At 36.8% G+C, this 18974-nt stretch overlaps 1 protein-coding gene across 1 annotated transcript in view; it reads left to right on the forward strand.

The window, feature by feature from the left end:
- Window positions 1–18974, forward strand: part of PDE11A (phosphodiesterase 11A) — a gene marked incomplete at both ends in the record, with an annotated part of 129752 nt that overhangs the window by 43089 nt on the left and 67689 nt on the right. The window contains 3 exons of the mRNA XM_084288782.1: window positions 13340–13429; window positions 16145–16285; window positions 18506–18570. Coding sequence (XP_084144908.1) covers window positions 13340–13429; window positions 16145–16285; window positions 18506–18570 — 296 coding nt within the window. The remainder of the gene's footprint in view (window positions 1–13339; window positions 13430–16144; window positions 16286–18505; window positions 18571–18974) is intronic.

Below are 18974 nucleotides of genomic sequence, written 5' to 3' on the forward strand. Positions count from 1 at the left end.
TGGAAAAAGCTTGGCTCGTATCCAAACCAGCCCACATGCTTTCATCAGCACCTTGAAGTCTGCAGCACAGACAAAAATTGATTTTTTTTTTCTTTTTTTCTTTTTTTTTTTTTCCAAGTAAGGCTGCTATAGCCCACCCAGTCCTAAAGCTCAAAGGTGCAGCAACGTGCAGTGCTTCTCCTGGTGCTCTGTCAATCAGTGGTGCTCAAAAGGCAGTTTTGGAAGATGCTAATTTACTGTCTGAGTTAATTACCACAATTTCAGCTGAATGGAATAATGTTCCCCCTCCCCCAAAATGTGTATTCTCACTTAGCTTAAAAAAATAAAAATAAATAAAATCTATTTTATATTTTTCAATAACAAAGATGTTTGAAACTTCTTTGGCTTATCAGTGCCAGATAATACCTTTTGAATTAGTAACATGAAGAGGTTTACAGTGCAAACATATCATTTGGTGTTAGAGATGTTAACTCTCCTTACAAATCTTACTCATACAATTCATTAGACCTTTCATGTTGTAGCGTCTGTATTATTGCTACAGTCTTTTTGAATTTGCAATATGTAGGTACTTATAACCAAAGGAAAGTATTTTAGCTATAAAAAACACCTTGGTCTGATCAATGAGATGCATAACTTATTTTTCAGTGTGTTAATTAAACAAATGTTACTAGTTTCTGAGAAATCTTTCACAGATTCTGACCTCAGCTGACTTTCAGGCATGTCTCTGCTGGTCACGTCGCAGCAGTGATCAGAAACCTTGGAATGGCTCACTTAGATATGAGCTCTTCCATTGTGATAATGATCCAATGGAGGATCCAGAAAAGAATCTGAGATAGACTTGAATGAGTGGTAATGTGTCTGGAGCATTTTTCAAGACAAAAGAATCTGTCAAATGTCAAAGCTGTGTTCTGTAAATCAGTATTTTAGAACATGCATTTGGAAGTTCTAAAGAATTAGGGAAATACCCAAACTATTACTTTTGTTTTATTTTTAAAATTTCATGAGCTGAAACTGGAAGCAGTTAATGATATTGACCTCCCTGACTGCAGAGTTAATGGAGGCTGTAAGAAAGTAATCAGCAAGTACTAGTAACGGCACCTTATGACAAGTGCTGTTCTAAAGAGAATTTCAGATGTCCTTGGGTAGAAAAAATGAGGTTTTAGTTCAGGAATACAGCTGGCTTACCTCCTACTGCTCTGGCAGACTTTATTCTTCTAAGGCCTAACATCAGCTGAAAGGGGATTCCTGACTCCAGAAGGTCATGGCTCTCATCCATCCAAACTCTGATTCTTTCTTACTGATGTCTTGTGAAGATTCTGGGCAAAACAGTAGAATTCAAAGTTATTTTTTTTAAGCAAAGATTAAAGACAGAAGTGTATTTTTATATACAAATTTACTTTCTCTAGCTGGTATGTTTTCAATATTACAGATTGAATCATTTTTTTTTTCTTTATAAATTGCACATTTTACTATGTGCTGCATAATCTTTTTTTTCCCCATATATGTTCTTTTCCTATTTTTGCAGTGAAGATAGAAAATCAAAACACAGCTTTTACACTTTCTTTTACAATTCTTTCTTTTACAACTGTATCTCTAAATCTTACCAATATATAGCATATATTTTTCTTACTTGCGGTTACTGAAATCATGGTTAGGATTCCAAGTTCTGTGCAGAAATGCTTGCTTCCTTTCCTGTTTTTATTCAGATGTTCTTGTGCACGGGCAAACCAGTAAGATGTGAGATTTAGGCACTCTTGTAGTTATAGAGCAGAGGTACGGAGAAAGCAGGAAATGTCAAACCAGTCAGGCTGTCTTGCAGATTACATGGATTCACAGAAACTTTGTAAATATTTATGCTCAGCTTCTTCTGACTGGCATCTGTCTGGAAAGGGTAAAATACATTTTAATGTCAATCTGTCTTCTGTGAAATTGATACAACCAGATCTGATGAAAATGTCCTTGAGGCATCAACCACCTTTCCAGACCTTTAAAGAAGACAAAGTTCAGTAAATTACAACCATGTAAATACAAATTAAAATGTCAGAGGTATTACTAAAAGCTCACACTGATGTAGATGAGGGTAGTATTTGGTTCATATCCTTTTCTTCTGTTGTTCCTTTAAGTAAACTGTGTTCATAGTGAGGAAAATGAGAGAGGATAGAATATAATTGTTCAATGCTCTCTTCAAGTAGCTATAATAAGAAAACAGTTAAAGAATTTTTCTGTACTTTGTGATGGTCTTTCAGAAGTTCCCTTCATTTGAAACTGCATTTTTAAATTTATAACTGCATAATTTAAATTAAAAAAAAATCTTGTTAAGAAATTGCTCCATTGTATTACTATTGTATTGGTACTGCATCAGTTTTCATCTGTCCCTAATTGGGTAGTTACTAACTTTAGACCACTAAGAATTGTCTAGTCTGTCTAGATTTTATAGATATGTGTCCCTCCAGCAAGTTCTCTGTCACTTCGGATAGAGACAGTTCTGAAAATGCTATTATTGATATATACTTGTCTGTTCATATACAAGCTCAATGTGGGGGTTTGTGCTTTTAAAAAATAAAGGTTTGTAGGGTTTATTCCCCCCCCTTCACGTGACAAGTGAACACTCATAATATGGAAGGTAGAAATGAGAATGCATGTTATAAGCATTACAGAAATTCTTAATTGGGTCTGAAAAAGCTGTAATAGAAACTAATTCAGATTATCTAATTGGTACAGTTGGATTGAAATTACAATACAGTCGATTCTGGTAGTATAAAAATATATACTTTATGACAAAATGCAGAAACATTACATTTTTTTTAAAAAAGAAAAAAATATATATACTGGAAATGCATTGTATTCTTTACAGAAACGAAAGGAGAACAGAAACAGCTTTCTCTGGATAAATATATGAAGAGCTGGCAGGAGAAACTCAACAAAATAACATAAGAATTTGTGTCAAAAATATGCTGTAATTATGTGGTAGTAGTGATGCTTCTGTGTATTATGAAAGAAATGGTCGATAAGGTAAATAGGCACAGGAGCATCAAAGTAGGAAAAGAGGCATAAAATAGTGTGATATAAGAAACAGTCTGTTATGCTCTATGTTGTCCTTTGTAGACTATTTCTATTCCATCAAAGGCTTTATCCATTTGGGCATAAAGTTTCTGTAGCCTATGAAATACTAAAAATGCTTTGACACAGTGTAACATAAGGGAATATGGACAGATGTAGTTGTTGTCATGAGCCTGGCTGTCTTTTAAGCTATCACCCAGACTCTATCTCACTTGCATAAGAAAACTTGCTTCAGATTTTCTTCTGGGAGAACAGAGAAGCTAAATTTATTCCTACCTGCTAAAATTTAACCAAAGAAATCTGGTTGGTTTGTGCATTAGACTCAGGCTTTTGTATTTCCATTGGGGTTTCAGCTAGGAGAATGGGCTCTTAGCAAGCACACCTGCCTTGCTGGAGGACCTCAGCATGGCAAAGCATTGGGCCTCTGCAGTAAGCTCCTCCAGAAACGGTCTCTCTACGTTTAAACAAATCCAATATGAAAAAATATATGAAAGAAGAACCTGAATAGAAACATAGTACTATCACTGTGATCTCATCAAGGACTATTATATACAGATGAGCTAAATTCTTTTTTGGTTAAACTGCACACAGTATTTATGCAATGGCAGGATTGTTTCATTCACAACTCGCAATAACACATGTCTGTGCTCTGGCTTAAAAGACAATTTAATTTGTAAGAAAAGTGAAAGAAGACATCTTTATTCAGTAAAATGCAACAATTAGTAGAAGTGGTTTTTTGCTTTGCTTGTGTACTCTGATATTTTAAGATTGCAGCAAGAAGTATACAAATGTATCTTGTTCTCATTTTTGACAAGAGTTGGAAGTTGGTAACTGAATTGTAAGTAGAATTGTGTGGCTTAAACATTACTTTCTCAAAGGGTGCATGTGGAATTTATTCTTGTTTTCAGTACAATTTAGTTATCATGATAACAGGTATTGATATCATGATTGATATCATGATTACAAGTAGCACCCATAAAAGTAACACCACAGATGTGTGATGCAATCTGGCAGGGTAAAACAGAAATCTGCAATTGTGTTAATGGAAAAATCAATTTTAAAATGGTATTTGTTAATCTTTCTATGCAGGTCTAAAGTTCTGATCTGTAGTTCTGTTTTATCAGTAACAGTATCACTTTTTTTCTGCTCTTATTCTGCAGAACTAATACCAATATCTTAGTCTCACGCAACAGAAGTTATGAAACTTTTATAAGTGTCTTTGGGCAGGCTGGGTACAGCGTTTCAGGTGTGGGAACCAGAAGCTTTTCCCCAATTTTGACAAAGTCTTTATCTGTGACCTTCTTCCTTCCCTGAGATAAATCATTTCATCTTTCTTTGGCTCGGTTTTCCTGTCTCCATAAGAAAATTACGACGTGATATTGCTGCTGTAAAACTTCACCCCGGTCTGCCAAAGTGCTTTGATATACTGAGATTTAAGGCACTGCAGAACTGCCTACCAGTGCACAATGGCCGTGGGCTCCTGTGCCTGGGGACTAGCCTCTAGTGGCTCATCTTCCAACAGGAGATAGCAGACAGGCAGTAACAGGCTCTCTTGTCTCTTTGGAAAATGTTATGCAGGTAAAATGTCCTCTGTGAACCCTGTCAACTTGACTTTTATTAAGGTGATGATATAATTTGACTGCGTCAAAGACTGAACAACGATCATCTTTGAAGGACAGAAAGTTAATTGGTAAGTAGGAGCTGTGGTTCTGAGGACACTTGTCTGTCTCACGATGCTGCTCATTCATGTTATTTCAGATGAACTAATAAAAGCTACCTAGCATTTTTCTATCAGGTCTTGCCACAAAGGACAGCGCCCTGCCAGCTTGCAAAACCAATAGATGGAAACACTAGACCTGACAAAGAAACAATGGCTGTGTTGATTGTAACTGAACTGTGTGTCATCACACAGACATGGTGCATACCTCCACCATCCAGACTTGGTGGAGACTCTGAAGCCCTCGTAGTGAGGCATCTCCGTGGCTTTCAACTTGCCCGTAATATAGAAGTATACCAGCTTACTGGTTTGATCATATTAGGTTAGCTTCACAGTTCTCATTTGGGCTGCTTGCAGGATGACTTTTTTCCTTGCTTTCAAGCTTGATGTGCTTTGCTGAACCCCCAGGACTAAGTGCTGCATGCCAGGCATAAGGCTTACAGGTGCTTATGCTGTGACTGATGCTCCTTGTGGCAATGCTTTTTTCTTTGCCACCCCCTACTCTTCCTCACTTCGTTCATGTTTCATTTTAATCCTTCATATCTCGTTTTAATAGAACCAATATTTTTGCTTGTCCAACTCTTCTCAATCCCTTTTCCCTGCTTTTCCTGCTGCAAATCCTGACTGATTTCACATGTTAAATAACTGAGTGTTAACCTGAAGTGTTTGCTGGGACAGGGCTTGTTATTGGGCATCACTCACAGAGTGTGAGTCAAACAGGGAAAAGCTTCCAATGCAGATAGAAGGATCTCTGCATGTATGAGACCATGGGATTTAATCCTAGATTAGTAGCCATTTTACATATGTTTAAATTTGGAGGGGGGAAGGGTGGGAGAAAATTCTAGTCTAGAAGAAATGCTGTCACATTTCAGATTTATCTGGATTAAAACAGTATTTGAAATGAGCTACTCTAGAAATTTGCCCTACAATTTATTATCCCTTCCACTTTATACCAAATGCTAAATTCACTGCAATGTTAAAGTTAAGACAGAATAACTCAGTGTGGCTTGTTTAGATTTTTTGAACTTCATCTCCTGCTGGTGGTGGCAGGTATGAATAATGTTTAGCTGCAAAATGACTGGGGCAAGAAACCTCGAGATATCTGCCAGAAAAATGAAATAAGATTAGTAGGTGTGTATAGTTCTGACTGTATAAACAGCCTTACAAGGGTCTTACTGTAAATCAAATTAGATGTGTTCACTTCAAACATCTGTGGTGCATAGGGGGAGAGAGAGGAGATGGGGTTTGTGCTGTGGGGCCTCAATAATGGCTGGAAAGGGGCAGGGGCTGAGGCTGAACCAGTCCATGCTGCGCTTATGCCCTCTCCTGCCCCTTGGTCCTGTGTGCAACACTCTCCCAGCACCATGGCTTGTGAGGACAGTGACCTACATAGGAGTCAGGTTTTTAAAACTGCAATAAGTCTGTTCCTGCAGGCGATGCGCGTTGTAATCTGTCTGGTGACGCAGTTATCTCGTTTGAATGTGTGCCAGTAATTATATGAGGCAGCCAAGCACAGAGTCAGGGCTGAAGAAATGCTCCTGTGCTCCTTTTCAGGCTGTTTACAGCAATCAAAAGCTTCCACAGTTAGCCAGCTTTATAGGACAGAGACACAGTCATCTGTTTGTGAATATTAGGACATTTTTATGGCACCATGTAAATAACCACAGGTAAAATTAAAAATAATAATAATAAAAAATAAGCCCAGGGCAATAGAAAATTGCTCCAGCCTCTGTTGGTTCACTGATGTGAACTCATTCCTGAGTTGGTATGCCCCATAATTCATGGGATGTCTCTATCTAGGGGATGTCTCTACTGAGCAATGGTTCTGTCCATGCTTGGAGTGGAAAAATAATTTTGGAAAACATTTCTGGGAACTGCAAATCTAGGTGATGATCACATTTTATCAGAGGTTTGGACAGCTGGCAGAAGGTGATGGAGTTTGGATGAGTGCTTGTGCTTAATGATTTTGCAATTTATTTTGGTTTCTCATTTTCTGATTTATTTAAAATATTTCATTTGCTGAACCTATTTTTAATACTTCAGGAAGTGTTTCAAGGGGCAGCTGGCTTCCTTGGCTTGTTTTTAAGTATGTTCATAAAACACTTTAACTTTAAGCTATTGTAAAAATATTTGCTTTATGAAGATTTTTTTTTTTCTCTTTCTAGGAAGCCTGTACTACCTCGCTTCCTGGACAGAATTACCAAGCAAACTGTATAAAAAGAAGTGACTGTTGCGGCCCCTAAAGACAACAGTTGAACCAGACAAGTGTTTGCTGAGGGTATATCCTGAAGTTTGTGCCAGATTAGGCACTCCAGTCTTCCTGAGAGACATCTTACCTCCATCAGACATCCAAACTGTTGTCTTTTGTGACCACAGGCAAGGGGATGCTTGGAGCATGTTGGAAGCCATGAGTTAGCCTATATCCATCAGATAGTTGTGGCACTGAGTGCTCTCAGAGAATGCTTAGTGCAGGGAAAACCGCATGTGCAGGAGGCAGGGTAAATGTCACTGCACTTAGCTGAAGCTGAGTTCAGGGCTTCTTTCCAGCCAGCAGCATGAAGCTAGCATTTTACCTCTGCAGTGTGCTGCCATTGCAGCACTGGCTCTTTTTCACAATTAGCAAATAACTTTCTGCATTGCAGGTCTGCATGCGTGCAGCTAGCTTTGTTGTCTATACCATTAGATGTCATTTAAAAAAAAAAAAAAAAGGCGAAACACATGGAGATCTGCAGATACGAAAGCTGCATCCCTATATAGGGTAAGAAAAATAATTCATGTTATTTCATACTGCTTTGTGGTTGATGTGGAGCTTGTATTATTTGAGAGAGGAAAACAACACTGAGGTTAGGAAATTAAAGACCTTATATACCTTTTGTGAGGTGAAAATTGCAAAACTTCAGCTATTTCTAATGAGACACTCAATTCTAGAAAATAGGCTTTTTTTGAACTTTGAAAGTAGGAGCCAGCAGTGGGGTTTTCATGGGCAGAAGAAAGAGAAGGGTTTGCAGGTTCTGTGAAGCACCGTTGTCCCCAGGCTGTGTGATGAGGAGAATGTTGGTGTCACCTGTGGCCAGGCATTGTCAGAAAGAGCTTGATCAGAGGTCTGGTACTGCCTGTTTCTCATGATAAAAAGGTTTATAGCATGTATAAATTACTATGAGACTCAAGCCCAGATCACTAGAGAAACTCTTCTTTTTTAGCAGTTAAGAGGAACATTGTTAGGCATCTCTTATAACCCATGTTCTGACTATGTCCCAGTATCTATGAAAAGGCAAGTGAGTGCTATATCCCAAGACGCTGGGATGCTCTAGTATAGGTGTCCCAACACTGCAGCCAGGTATAGAACTGTTGGTCTATAAAATTGTGCTTATGAACAGAGGAACCATATGGAAGGCTGCCCTCTGAAATTTTGAAGGACTGTTGTGCTTCATCTGGACTTCAGAACTGATGTCATACAAACCAATGAAACAAGGGCAGGTTTATTTGTAGCTTTCGTGTCCTAGCAGTTAATACAGTGGAATTTGGGAATGCTTAGTACTTCTAAATATGAAGCTACAGCTTCAGTGCTTATCTGCAGATTTAAAGGTCTAACTTTGCTCATAACAGTTGGAAAAATTTGGAGATGTGTGGAGGTGATAAAGCGATGAGAATCTATCCTTCTGCAGGAAGGAAAAAGTAACAGTGGGCAGGACAGCCATTCGATATCACTGCTTTAGTTTTTGCAGAAAAGATGCATCATCATCAGACCTCAGCTGAAAATTAAGTGAGTGCATATTGCAGCTTCTAGTACTTATCCTGTTCATTCCTTTGGTATATGTGTTTTGGTACTCCTAATATAAAATAATCCCATAACAAAATAGAATTCAGAAATGAAGAGGATGAAATATTGAATTGGTCCCTATCACTTCACCATTTTTCCATAGATGGTTTCCTCCCCTGATAAAATATGGAATACTTTGTATGTGAATACAGCTTTTTAGCTTTTGTATGCCATTCTGAATTTGAGGTGCCTGTAGTTGCTACCCGAGGATGCTGCACTTGTTGGACTGTTAGGTATGAGAAATGTGTCAGGTTACCTGGACCCTGTATGCTCAAGTAATTCACAATATAATCTTGTTAACCTGCAATTATCTGAATGCCTTATAGCTGGCACCAGAACAAATGGTTGTCTCTTCCAGCATCTTAGTAGGTTCATTAGATTAGCTTATTATTCAGACTGAACATTATTTTAATAAAATATACTATTACAAATTTACTGATTTGTTTGTTAATATGCCTCAAGGTACTGTGATGAATCATTGCAACTAATCTTATTTGCCAAAATAAATGAACAAAGTATATCTAGTAAAGCTATATTTTTGATGTTTTCGTATTCTGCCTATTCTCTCTCTTAGCAATTTGCTTTGTTTAATAAATCTGCAGGCTTTTTTCCCTGTCATTAGTTCAAATTAGATATGGAAGGAAATTTCCTTTCAGGAACACTCTGTTTTCCTTCAAAAATATTTTTAAAAATCTCCTTTAGGCAAGGGAAGATAATTTTATGCCTTTTGGAAGGGTACGTCAGCTGTTTTTCCATGAATTTCACACACATATTGTGCATTGGTGTAATGAAAACATGCAGTGTACTCCAGCTTTGAACTGGGTGCCAGTGATGCATTAAGTTCCAGCATCACGTAGGCTTCACCATGTAATAAAACAATTTGGTAGAACCTGTACAGACCTTGGCTGGTGGTAGAGGCAAGCCGGCCTGACTCGTCCAGTGCTGCAGGAAGAACAGCAGATGGGGAAGAAAACAGCTCCTTCTTGACAAGATCACCTCACTGAAACAAATGAAAATAAGCATGTGTTATCTGGGTCTGCTCCTGTGACGTGCTGAGTAACAGTGTATCTATGACGAGCCATAATCTCTGTCCTTTCTCTAAAATTTAGACTTCTGCCTAATTTATTTGCTATAATCAAAAATCAGTATTATATTACCAAACCATATCTGTGCTGGAGATTTAAGACATTAAAATATGGACTGTGTTTTTATGCTTATTATAAGTAAAATGCTTTTATTTAAGAAGCAATCGTAATAATCAGCAGGAATGGAAATAGAATTGCAGTGCATTACGATTCTGTATTGCAAAGTATTGGAGCACCAAAGGATCTGTAATTATATACCTGTAACTTAAAGGGTTATCTCCAGTTTATGGTGTTATATGCTATTTCCTTAACTCTTTCTTTGTGTTCCCCTCAGAGGAAAAACACTTGAAGGGAATCTGCACAACAATACCAGCTCATTATAATGTGTGGCTTGGTCAGAAATGAGCTGAGTATTGTTACTGCATATATGATGAAGTGTCAACAGCTGTAACATCAGTAGGTTGAAGGTGCTTGTAAAGACATCCTTTCTCTTAAAACATGACAAAATAAACCAGAAAGCAGCATCAGGCACTGCAGACTTAATTTTGTAATTTGAAGTCAAAATGCGATAACTCCATTCAGTAATTTTTGATGAAAAAAATCTTATTTAAAATTCAGATACCATTAGCAATGTCTATTCTTTATTGGTACTATATTACAACTTGCCAAAGACTTTTTTACGTAGCAGTTGCCCTTACAGCTCAGAAAGTACGGAAGAGGAAAGACAGTAGGGCTTTGCTCTTACGCTTGCTCTTCTGTAAACAATGATAATTGATTTACGTCTTATTACAGATTACTACGGGATGGTTTCTCTCTAACTTATGGTTGATTTTATCTATTTTTTTCTTAATACTTGTCGACATTTATTATTTTTTTTCTACTGATTATATTAAACAGCTTGGTATTTGATGTCTGTTTTAGTTGTGCTAAACCTTGCACAATTAGTTTGAGTGGTGGAAAAAAATGATGTAAGTCAGCTTTTTCTAGACCCTTGACATTTCATGAACCAGTGTTTTATTGATGTTGCTTCTGTATAGAAATTGGAATTTGTATTCTGGAGAGTGGTGTTTTTCAGTATTGAAAAACTGTATTTTCTTCTTGCTAAATAGATGTTCTTGCTAGCTGCTTCTGTGATGGCTGAAGGTTGATAAACTGCTTTCCATTGCCATGGTGTCATGTCATATTTGGGAAAATAGGTTCCAGCGTGGGACCAGTGAATACTAGTATTTACTTATTTTTATTAAGTAAAAATTGTATATAGCCTCACTATGATGTAAATAATTACTCCAATGTCAGATTTTTCTCAGTTAATTTTTTCTGCTCTACATACATCTTACTTGTCTGTGACATTTAGTATTATTGCAAAGGAATAATTACAAGGGAATACAGATAGGTTTTTGCTTCATTTTGGAAGTAAAATCTACAAATATGCAAAATTCTCTTAGAAGTTCTTAAACAATGATGAACCCCTCAGGGATTGTATTTCAGTCCTTGCTTTTCATTTCTTGTGCTCTTTCCTACAGGTCTGTTGTGATAGATGACCAGCTTAATTACTGCTGTTGCACAATGATAAGGTTTTGTCAAGTCTGAAGTGCCTCATTTTCCTTTAGAGGGAACCAAGGTGGAAGTGAACTAAAGTAAAGTGTTTGCAAACTAGCAGTATAGATGTGTTTGTGTGGATTCATGACATCTGCAGTTACTCTGACAAAATGGCAGCTGCAAAGGTGCAAAATTCAGAGGATTTGAAGATCCTTTTAGAGGACTCATCTTTACCCCAACACAAATGAACTAGTTCTGTAGCCTATGGAGTGTTTAAGGAAGGTGACGCAGAACAGCAATTGCTGCTGAGTGTTCTGGTTCTTCTGAGAGATTACAACTCTTAATTTTTTCCTCAAATAGTCTTAATAGTCCACTTTCCTGGGTTAGCAGTAATTTTCTAATGAAATGGAGTTCCAAAGACAAATGCCAGTTTCTCTTTGCCAGAATTTCTCACAGGAGAGGATTGCTTGCAGTGGATCTCCCAGTTGACAAAGACTGGAGAGAAGAATGGTTAGTTGCTGTAGCATTACTTTTTTTTTTTTTTTTACTTTTTTTACTTTTTTTTTTTCAATTGGAAATGCTCTTTCACTTAGAAATCACAGTTTGTTACCAAAAAGGAGAATATCATATACCTACCATGTGAAATTAATGACGGTGCTACAGAAATGATTACATATAGTTAGTTTAAAAATCACAGTGATATGCTTCAGTGCACCTCACTGGAACTATTTTCAGGTTATACACTCTATTTTCAATATTCACACAGTTCAGGATGGGAAGCCCACATATGACTTTTATGTCACTCCCTGTAGTGATGCTTCCTGCCAACCTGAGTTGTGCCCTGGTCCCTCCTCAGCCGTGCCTGGGTGTTTTGCAAGTAGAGGTATCTTTCAGAATAGGTCCAATGGAGCAAAGCCAAGTAACCCTTCTGAATCAGGCTCCCTTCCCTTGTTGGTGAAGTTTATTTCAGTGCTCATACTACTTTGTCCAAAGACATCAAGGTGGACTGAAGCTCTCTCTATCAACCTTTTCATATATTCCACTAACCATCTGGCGAACTTCTGTATCTCTTCAGGTATACAGAGGAGCTGACTCTGTAAAACACAGAACACTCCAATTCCTGCTGGCTTCACAAATGTTGAGACCATTCAGCACCCATAAAATCTACTTAATATCTCAGACCCAAGTTTGGAACTGCTTTGCAATGACACTGTGTTACAGGCTTGTTATCAGTATGTGGCTTAAAAAAATGTTATTATTGGACTTTGTTCCACTGTCATCCTTGTGAAAGTGCAGGTCTTAGAGCTATTCAAATATTTGACCAGAATGGTTTACTCATGTCAAACAGAACTAGCCTAAAGTATGGTCAGCTTGTGCCTCAATATTTTCCCAGTCCTTCTTGACTAGTCTCTCTTTCTTAATGGATGGTGATGTATTAAGCCCTAGCTTGCTCCCCTTAAAGGCTTAAATATGAAGGTTCTTGCAGGTCTAAGTCTTGTTATTTTTTTCATTCATTTTAATTTAACTTCCCTATCCTTTCTCTTCCCTTGTGTTTTCTCAAGCATATCTGTAACCCTTTCCCCACCCCTTTTTCCCCCTCACTGAGAAGACAATCAGCTTTCTGACTAAGAGTTTTGGATGGATGTGTTATGTTCCACAGTGTTGGTATTCTGCAAAATCTGTGTCCTCTAGAAATCAGCAGTAATGTGACTCAAGCTGGCTGTTTTCAGTTTTTACCTACTTTAGATCTTAGAACAAAAGCAGTCCAGAAAAAAAATAAAGAATACTTCTGCTGTGGAAGCTGCTGTGCCTACAGTATTTTAATATAGTCTTTGGCAAACAATTGCTAGACTTGAGAATCTGCAATTTTCTAGATAAGTCATAGAGGAAACTCACTATTGGGACCTATGAAACCAAACACATTCATTCTTTACTTCCAATTGGTCTTTGTTCCATCCATTTTCTGTTCCTTGTCTATAATGATTTCACTTTTTTTTTTTTAGTGTTCTGCTGAAGAGTGAGCGGGCCAAGACCTTCCTGGGAAATGCAACCTAAGTTTAGGTCTCTTTGCTAATAACGTGGTTAATTGCAGTTGTTTTTAATTTCTTCTGATCCTAGGTGATGCAGATGTATCTCCCATTCTGCGGGATTGCCATATCTAACGCCCAGCTGTTTGCAGCTTCAAGGAAAGAGTACGACAGAAGCAGGGTGGGTAACAAAACATGTATTGGACCTTCTTTTGTTCCTTCAGATTCCAGTTACGCATATGCGTTTGCTAAATAGTTTTGACTATATTTTATTTCAAAAAATTGCATTTCCAACAGGTAGTGAACTTTACTGAGGCAGCAAACAGAGAACATGGGAGGGAAACACTCTTGTTGGTGGCTATTGTTTCCTGGTGTCAGTTTCTTGTTTTGTAGCACTGACACAATTGTGCTGGTGACACAAGACAGTACAGTAGAAAGCTACCCTGGCAGCAATTCAAACTCTTGTAAAACTCCAGAAATAACCCTTTTGGTATGCTGGATTTGTAATATTCAGTTCATGTACAAATAATGTGGATGTATCCTTATAAAAGTGAGCAAGCAAGAAGACCTCTATGTGAAGGATTTTGACAGCATATGTCTGCATAGATATGTTACATTACTCATTGCTGATGCTATGCATGAGTTGAGGCAGGAGGCTCCAAAGAAGTGAAAATAATACTGAGCTCACATGCCAGTTGCTTCTTGGAGAGGCCTTTATTTTTTAAGAAACAAAGTTGTCATTTGGAGGTTTTGTCCTAATTGTTGAATTTCTTTCACATCACCTTTCCTTCAATGACAGATAATACTTTTGTGATTGTGGATTGTACCTCATCAAAGCTTCAATAGAAATACCATCTGTGGTGTTGAACTACTCTTGCTTCACAAATCTGGGGAAACTATAGTGGGGTGGGTCCTTATATCAAGTGCTAACATTTTCATATCCACGATTTTAGTACTTTCCACTACTCTGAAAACCAAAATTAGCCCTTTATAATAGTTTATAGATTTAAGGGTCATTAAGTATTTGAGCTTGCCTTCTGTCTGGGTCCGACTACAGATTACTATATTTTGGGGTGGAGACATGGAACAAACAGGAAAAAAAGCCTGTCTGCCAAAGTTTTTGTTTGTTTGTTTTTGCATTGTTTGATGTTCAAACAAAATAATTTTTTGATTACTTGAAGACTTAAAATTAGCTACAGATTCCCAGCATGCAGGGAACAATGACAGACTTTTGAAGAATTGGCATTTATTCTTCTAAGGGAGGCATTCAGCAGAAAAATATTATGGACATTCTCATTCTTCGTCAGAAAGTGGTAAATTCTGGTGGGTGGACACATTAGGAAATTGGATTAGAGATGTGAATTTTTGTTTCTTGTTGCTTTAGCTATGGGAGGAATAGCAAGTATTTGTTGCCATTTGACAAGTACACGGTAGCCTGTACTTGTGTTTTTAACTTGTTGTTGGTCTTCAGCTTTGGCTAGTCCATGGTTGAAAATAGTTGAGTAAAACATGATAGATAGGCCCATAATTTGCTTCCCTTTCACCCTCCCGCCCCCATCAACCTGCGTACTGGTGGTGGCAATTTCCAGCGAATGTGATCAGCATTTTGATGACCACTGCACTTGGGAGAGCTAAGCCCACTAACATGGTTATGCTTACCTATATGGGTGTCCTTTAGTTTCAGTACCCTAAATGAGAATAAAAGGAAAAGTTTTGGACTTTAGCTGTGATTTAGCTCTGGCAGGCAACTAAGTACTACATAGCTGCTTGTTCTCTCTCCCCAGGTGGGATGAGGGAGAGAACTGGAAAGATAAAAGTTCAAGAACTCATGGGGTTGAGATGAAGACAATTTGCTAGGTAAAGCAAAAGATACACATAAGCAAAGCAAAACAAGGAATTCATTCACCACTTTCTATCGGCAGCCACATCCAGGGAAGCAGGACTCATCACATGTAACATTTGCTAGGGAAGATGACCACCATCACTCTGAATATGTCTCCCCTCCCATCCACGCCCCCTTCCCTCTTTGCCCCAGCTTTTATTGTTGAGCATGTCACCATGTGGTATGGAATCTCTTTGGCCAGCCTGGATCAGCTGTCCTAGCCATATCCCCTCCCAAATTCTTATGTATCCCCAGCCTCCTCTCTGGCAAGGCAGCAAGAGAAGCAGGAAAATCCTTGGCTCTGTGTAAACACGGCTCTATAACAAGTAAAAACATTGGTGTTTTGTCACCAATATTTTCATCAAAAGTCCAAAACACAGCATTATGTGAGCCTCTAAACAGAAAATAAACTCTATCCCAGACAAAACTATGAAAACTTACTTTGGTCTCATAATAAGAAAGAACATAGTCAATTATTTTTATAGGTAATGAAATGAGAAGCTCTTCATTTTAAATCATCATATTTTACAGACAAAGTTGTTAGTGGTTAATTTGGGATCAGAGTGTTACTGGAATATAGAAGTCTTGATGTCATCTTTTCTCTCCAACTTTGAACATGCAGAATGGGAAATAAATGAACAAAATGAGTATAAATGCATCAGCAAATTCAATACAGCAAATCAAGTAACTCAATCCGTACTGCGTACTTGGAGAGTTGCATTACAGCCATTGTTTCATTTTTGGATCAAAATTGAATGGTTTGAAAGATTCTCACTGTTTGTTATGAGTGGTATTGTGCCCAGTGTTGAGCTTAGAAATGAATACTTGTTTTTCTCTTCAGATACCCCCATCCCTCCACTCAATGATTCTGTTGAAATGATCATTAAGAACTTTATGTGAAGGTTTCGTTGTATTACTTGTATTAAAATGAAGCCCAGAGATCAACTCCTTGTGATGCTCCATGTATCTATTTATTCTGCAACTAAAACAAAAGGTTTCTATCCGTATATATAGGCTTTGCTGGAAGTAGTGAATGACCTCTTCGAAGAACAGACTGACTTAGAGAAAATTGTCAAGAAAATTATGCATCGGGCCCAAACCCTACTGAAGTGTGAAAGATGCTCAGTATTACTTCTGGAAGATATTGAATCACCAGTAAGTATGTCTGCATGTTCTGAAGAAGGGTTAACGTATGAGTGGTGTAGCAGCTTTTTTTTTCGGGGAAACTGAAAGGTACATTTATTTCTTTCAAGTTACCTAAAGGAGTTTAATGGAATGCCTGTAAGTTTTTGGTGGATCCAACTGTGTTGTAATCCAGCAGATAACCTATGATTTGCAGTTTTCTATGTCATGGAATTTGTCTGTACTGCAGAGCAGCTAGAACAGCTTAACTGAGAAGCAAGGTCTGCTCTGGTCTGCTTAAAAAAATAAAAACGACCTGATTTGTTATCTCTCTTTTATTTTTATTTTTTATTTTTATTTTATCTTATTTTATTTTATTGTTTGTAGTAGAAGAAAAGAGAAGCCTTGTCTGTAGGTTCATTTACATTTACCTGGAATTTATCATCTTGATGTTTTCAGGCTAATGCCTCGTTAAATAGGTGGTATTTCCAAACAGTTTTAGAACTATAGTTGTTCTTGTGATAAAAGAAAGCTTTTACATTGAGCAGGTGAAGTGAAAACATGACTTTCAACATTACTGAAATATTCTTTTTTTTTTTTCCAATTGCTCTTTCCAATTGATCAGGGAATAATTATTTTGTTGTACAGTTCTTAAGTTGAACAGATGGAGGTAAACTATATGAAAGTATATGTCAAGAGCTGGATTTCATGCATCATTTTGACACGGACTTTTGCTGGGACACTGTAGATACTGCTATTCGCAGGGTATGAGAACTTCTTTTAAGAATGTTTAACATTGCTATGATTATTGCAACCAGTAGTAAAATAAGTGGCTGCCTTTATATTGGTAGCTCCATTCCGTGTTTTGCAGCTATTCAGCACAATCTATCCTTCTTTCTACTGATTTGAGAAGTAGCTGACAGATAAAAATGTTTGTAATAGCATTTTTTCTATCCAAATTTTTTCTTTCAATTCACTGACTCTGTAATTGATTTGTTGCAAGGCTATGAGAAGTGTAAATGATTATCAGAGAATCACAAGACTGTATATATTAGCAGAAAACATTTGATTTCCTAGAGGAAAGATATGGTTCTCATTTCATTTAAACTAATAGAAATTAAGAACTTTCAATGGGGTATCCCTAAATTACACTAGCATTCATAAAAGCAAGATCAAGCTTTGTACTTCATGTATATATTCTGTTACAGAATTTTAATGTTTCTAGTTTTTCTCTTTCTAGACCCCCCACACAGGTTTTATAATTACAAAATTATAAAAAATTACATTCCTATCTTTGCAAGTATAATGTGATTTTTATTTTTCATAGAGCAGTACACTGTGTTTGTAGCAAGTAGGTTGTGGGTGGCATTTCATTTTTTTTCTGCTCTTAGTACTATTTCTACCTTTGAACATAGAGGGTTTTTTCCAAACCATACACAATGAGTTCTTATTCCTCTGGAGCAAATCCTGAAATGTGGACAGACAAGGTATTCAGATAAGCCTAAAAAGGGTCAAGGCTTTCTTTTTCTAAATAATAATAAATCTTAAGTTAAGTTGGAATAGGAGAATAGCATCTTGCTGCACAACTGAGCATTTTTACAAGTGGCAAAACAGTTATCTTCCTGATTCTGCCTGTTTTGGGGTGGTTATATATATATATATATATATATATATATATATATACACACAAATATATACACACACACACAAATAAAAGTGGGTCTTTAAGGAGTAACTCAATACGAAGCCATGTCTAAAATATCACATATATCACATGAAAGACTTTTACAATACAGAACTGAAGTAGAAGGTGGGTATTCATTAGCATCCAAAAATATTATCTGTGTCAAATCAGCTACTCTTAAAATGTTTCATTTGTGTACTGTTGGCACATTATGTTCAAGGAAAATAGGTTACAATTAGTACTAAAAAAAAAAAAAATCTGTTTATTTTCCTATATATAAAAAGCAATGAAGTTTGAGTAAAGCTCTGTAATTCATGTTCCAAAGTTCTTTGAGGGGGAGCATACTGTTGCAAAAATAACTTAATGAAGGAATATCAAACTATTTTATTTAGTTTTGTTTGTTTATGAGCAATGCATAGCGTGTTTGAACATGAATTGGAATATAGAGTTAATTTTTGTTTTAGAATCACCAGATTAAAATATTATTTAAATATAGGAACTTTATGTTAATGTTTTCTTGATATATCTATAATTTTAATAACAATTTTATTTCCTTTTTGATGTGACAGGTGGTGAAATTTACAAAATCCTTTGAGTTGTTATCTCCAAAATGTAGTGCTGATACTGAAAACAGGTTAGTACTCATTTCTTATATGGTTAATGGATTACTTCATTTTTCACAGTTTTGAATTTGCTTCATCTTAGTTTTATTTTACTACGGAGCTTTGGGTAGATTTGGTTGAGGAATGTGAGCTTACTGTTTTTACCAGGACAAGACTCCTGTACACTTCAAATGAAAAATTGCTTGTGTCAATATTGCTATATACATACTAAAATTATCTGAACTATCTCAGAGGAGAAACCAGGAAATAACTAATGCCTTTTTATTGTTGAACTTGTGGAGAATACACAAATGTCATTTTGATTGGTTAATACTGAAGTAAAAATTACAAAATTGTTTTAAAATTGTTTGTTGATCTCTTACAAAATGCCTCCTTTCAGTTTCATTGAAAGACTTCCAGTAAGATTTGATTTTTG

The sequence above is a fragment of the Netta rufina genome (assembly GCF_964035555.1).
Source record: "Netta rufina genome assembly, chromosome: 6".
Classification (NCBI taxonomy): domain Eukaryota; kingdom Metazoa; phylum Chordata; class Aves; order Anseriformes; family Anatidae; genus Netta; species Netta rufina.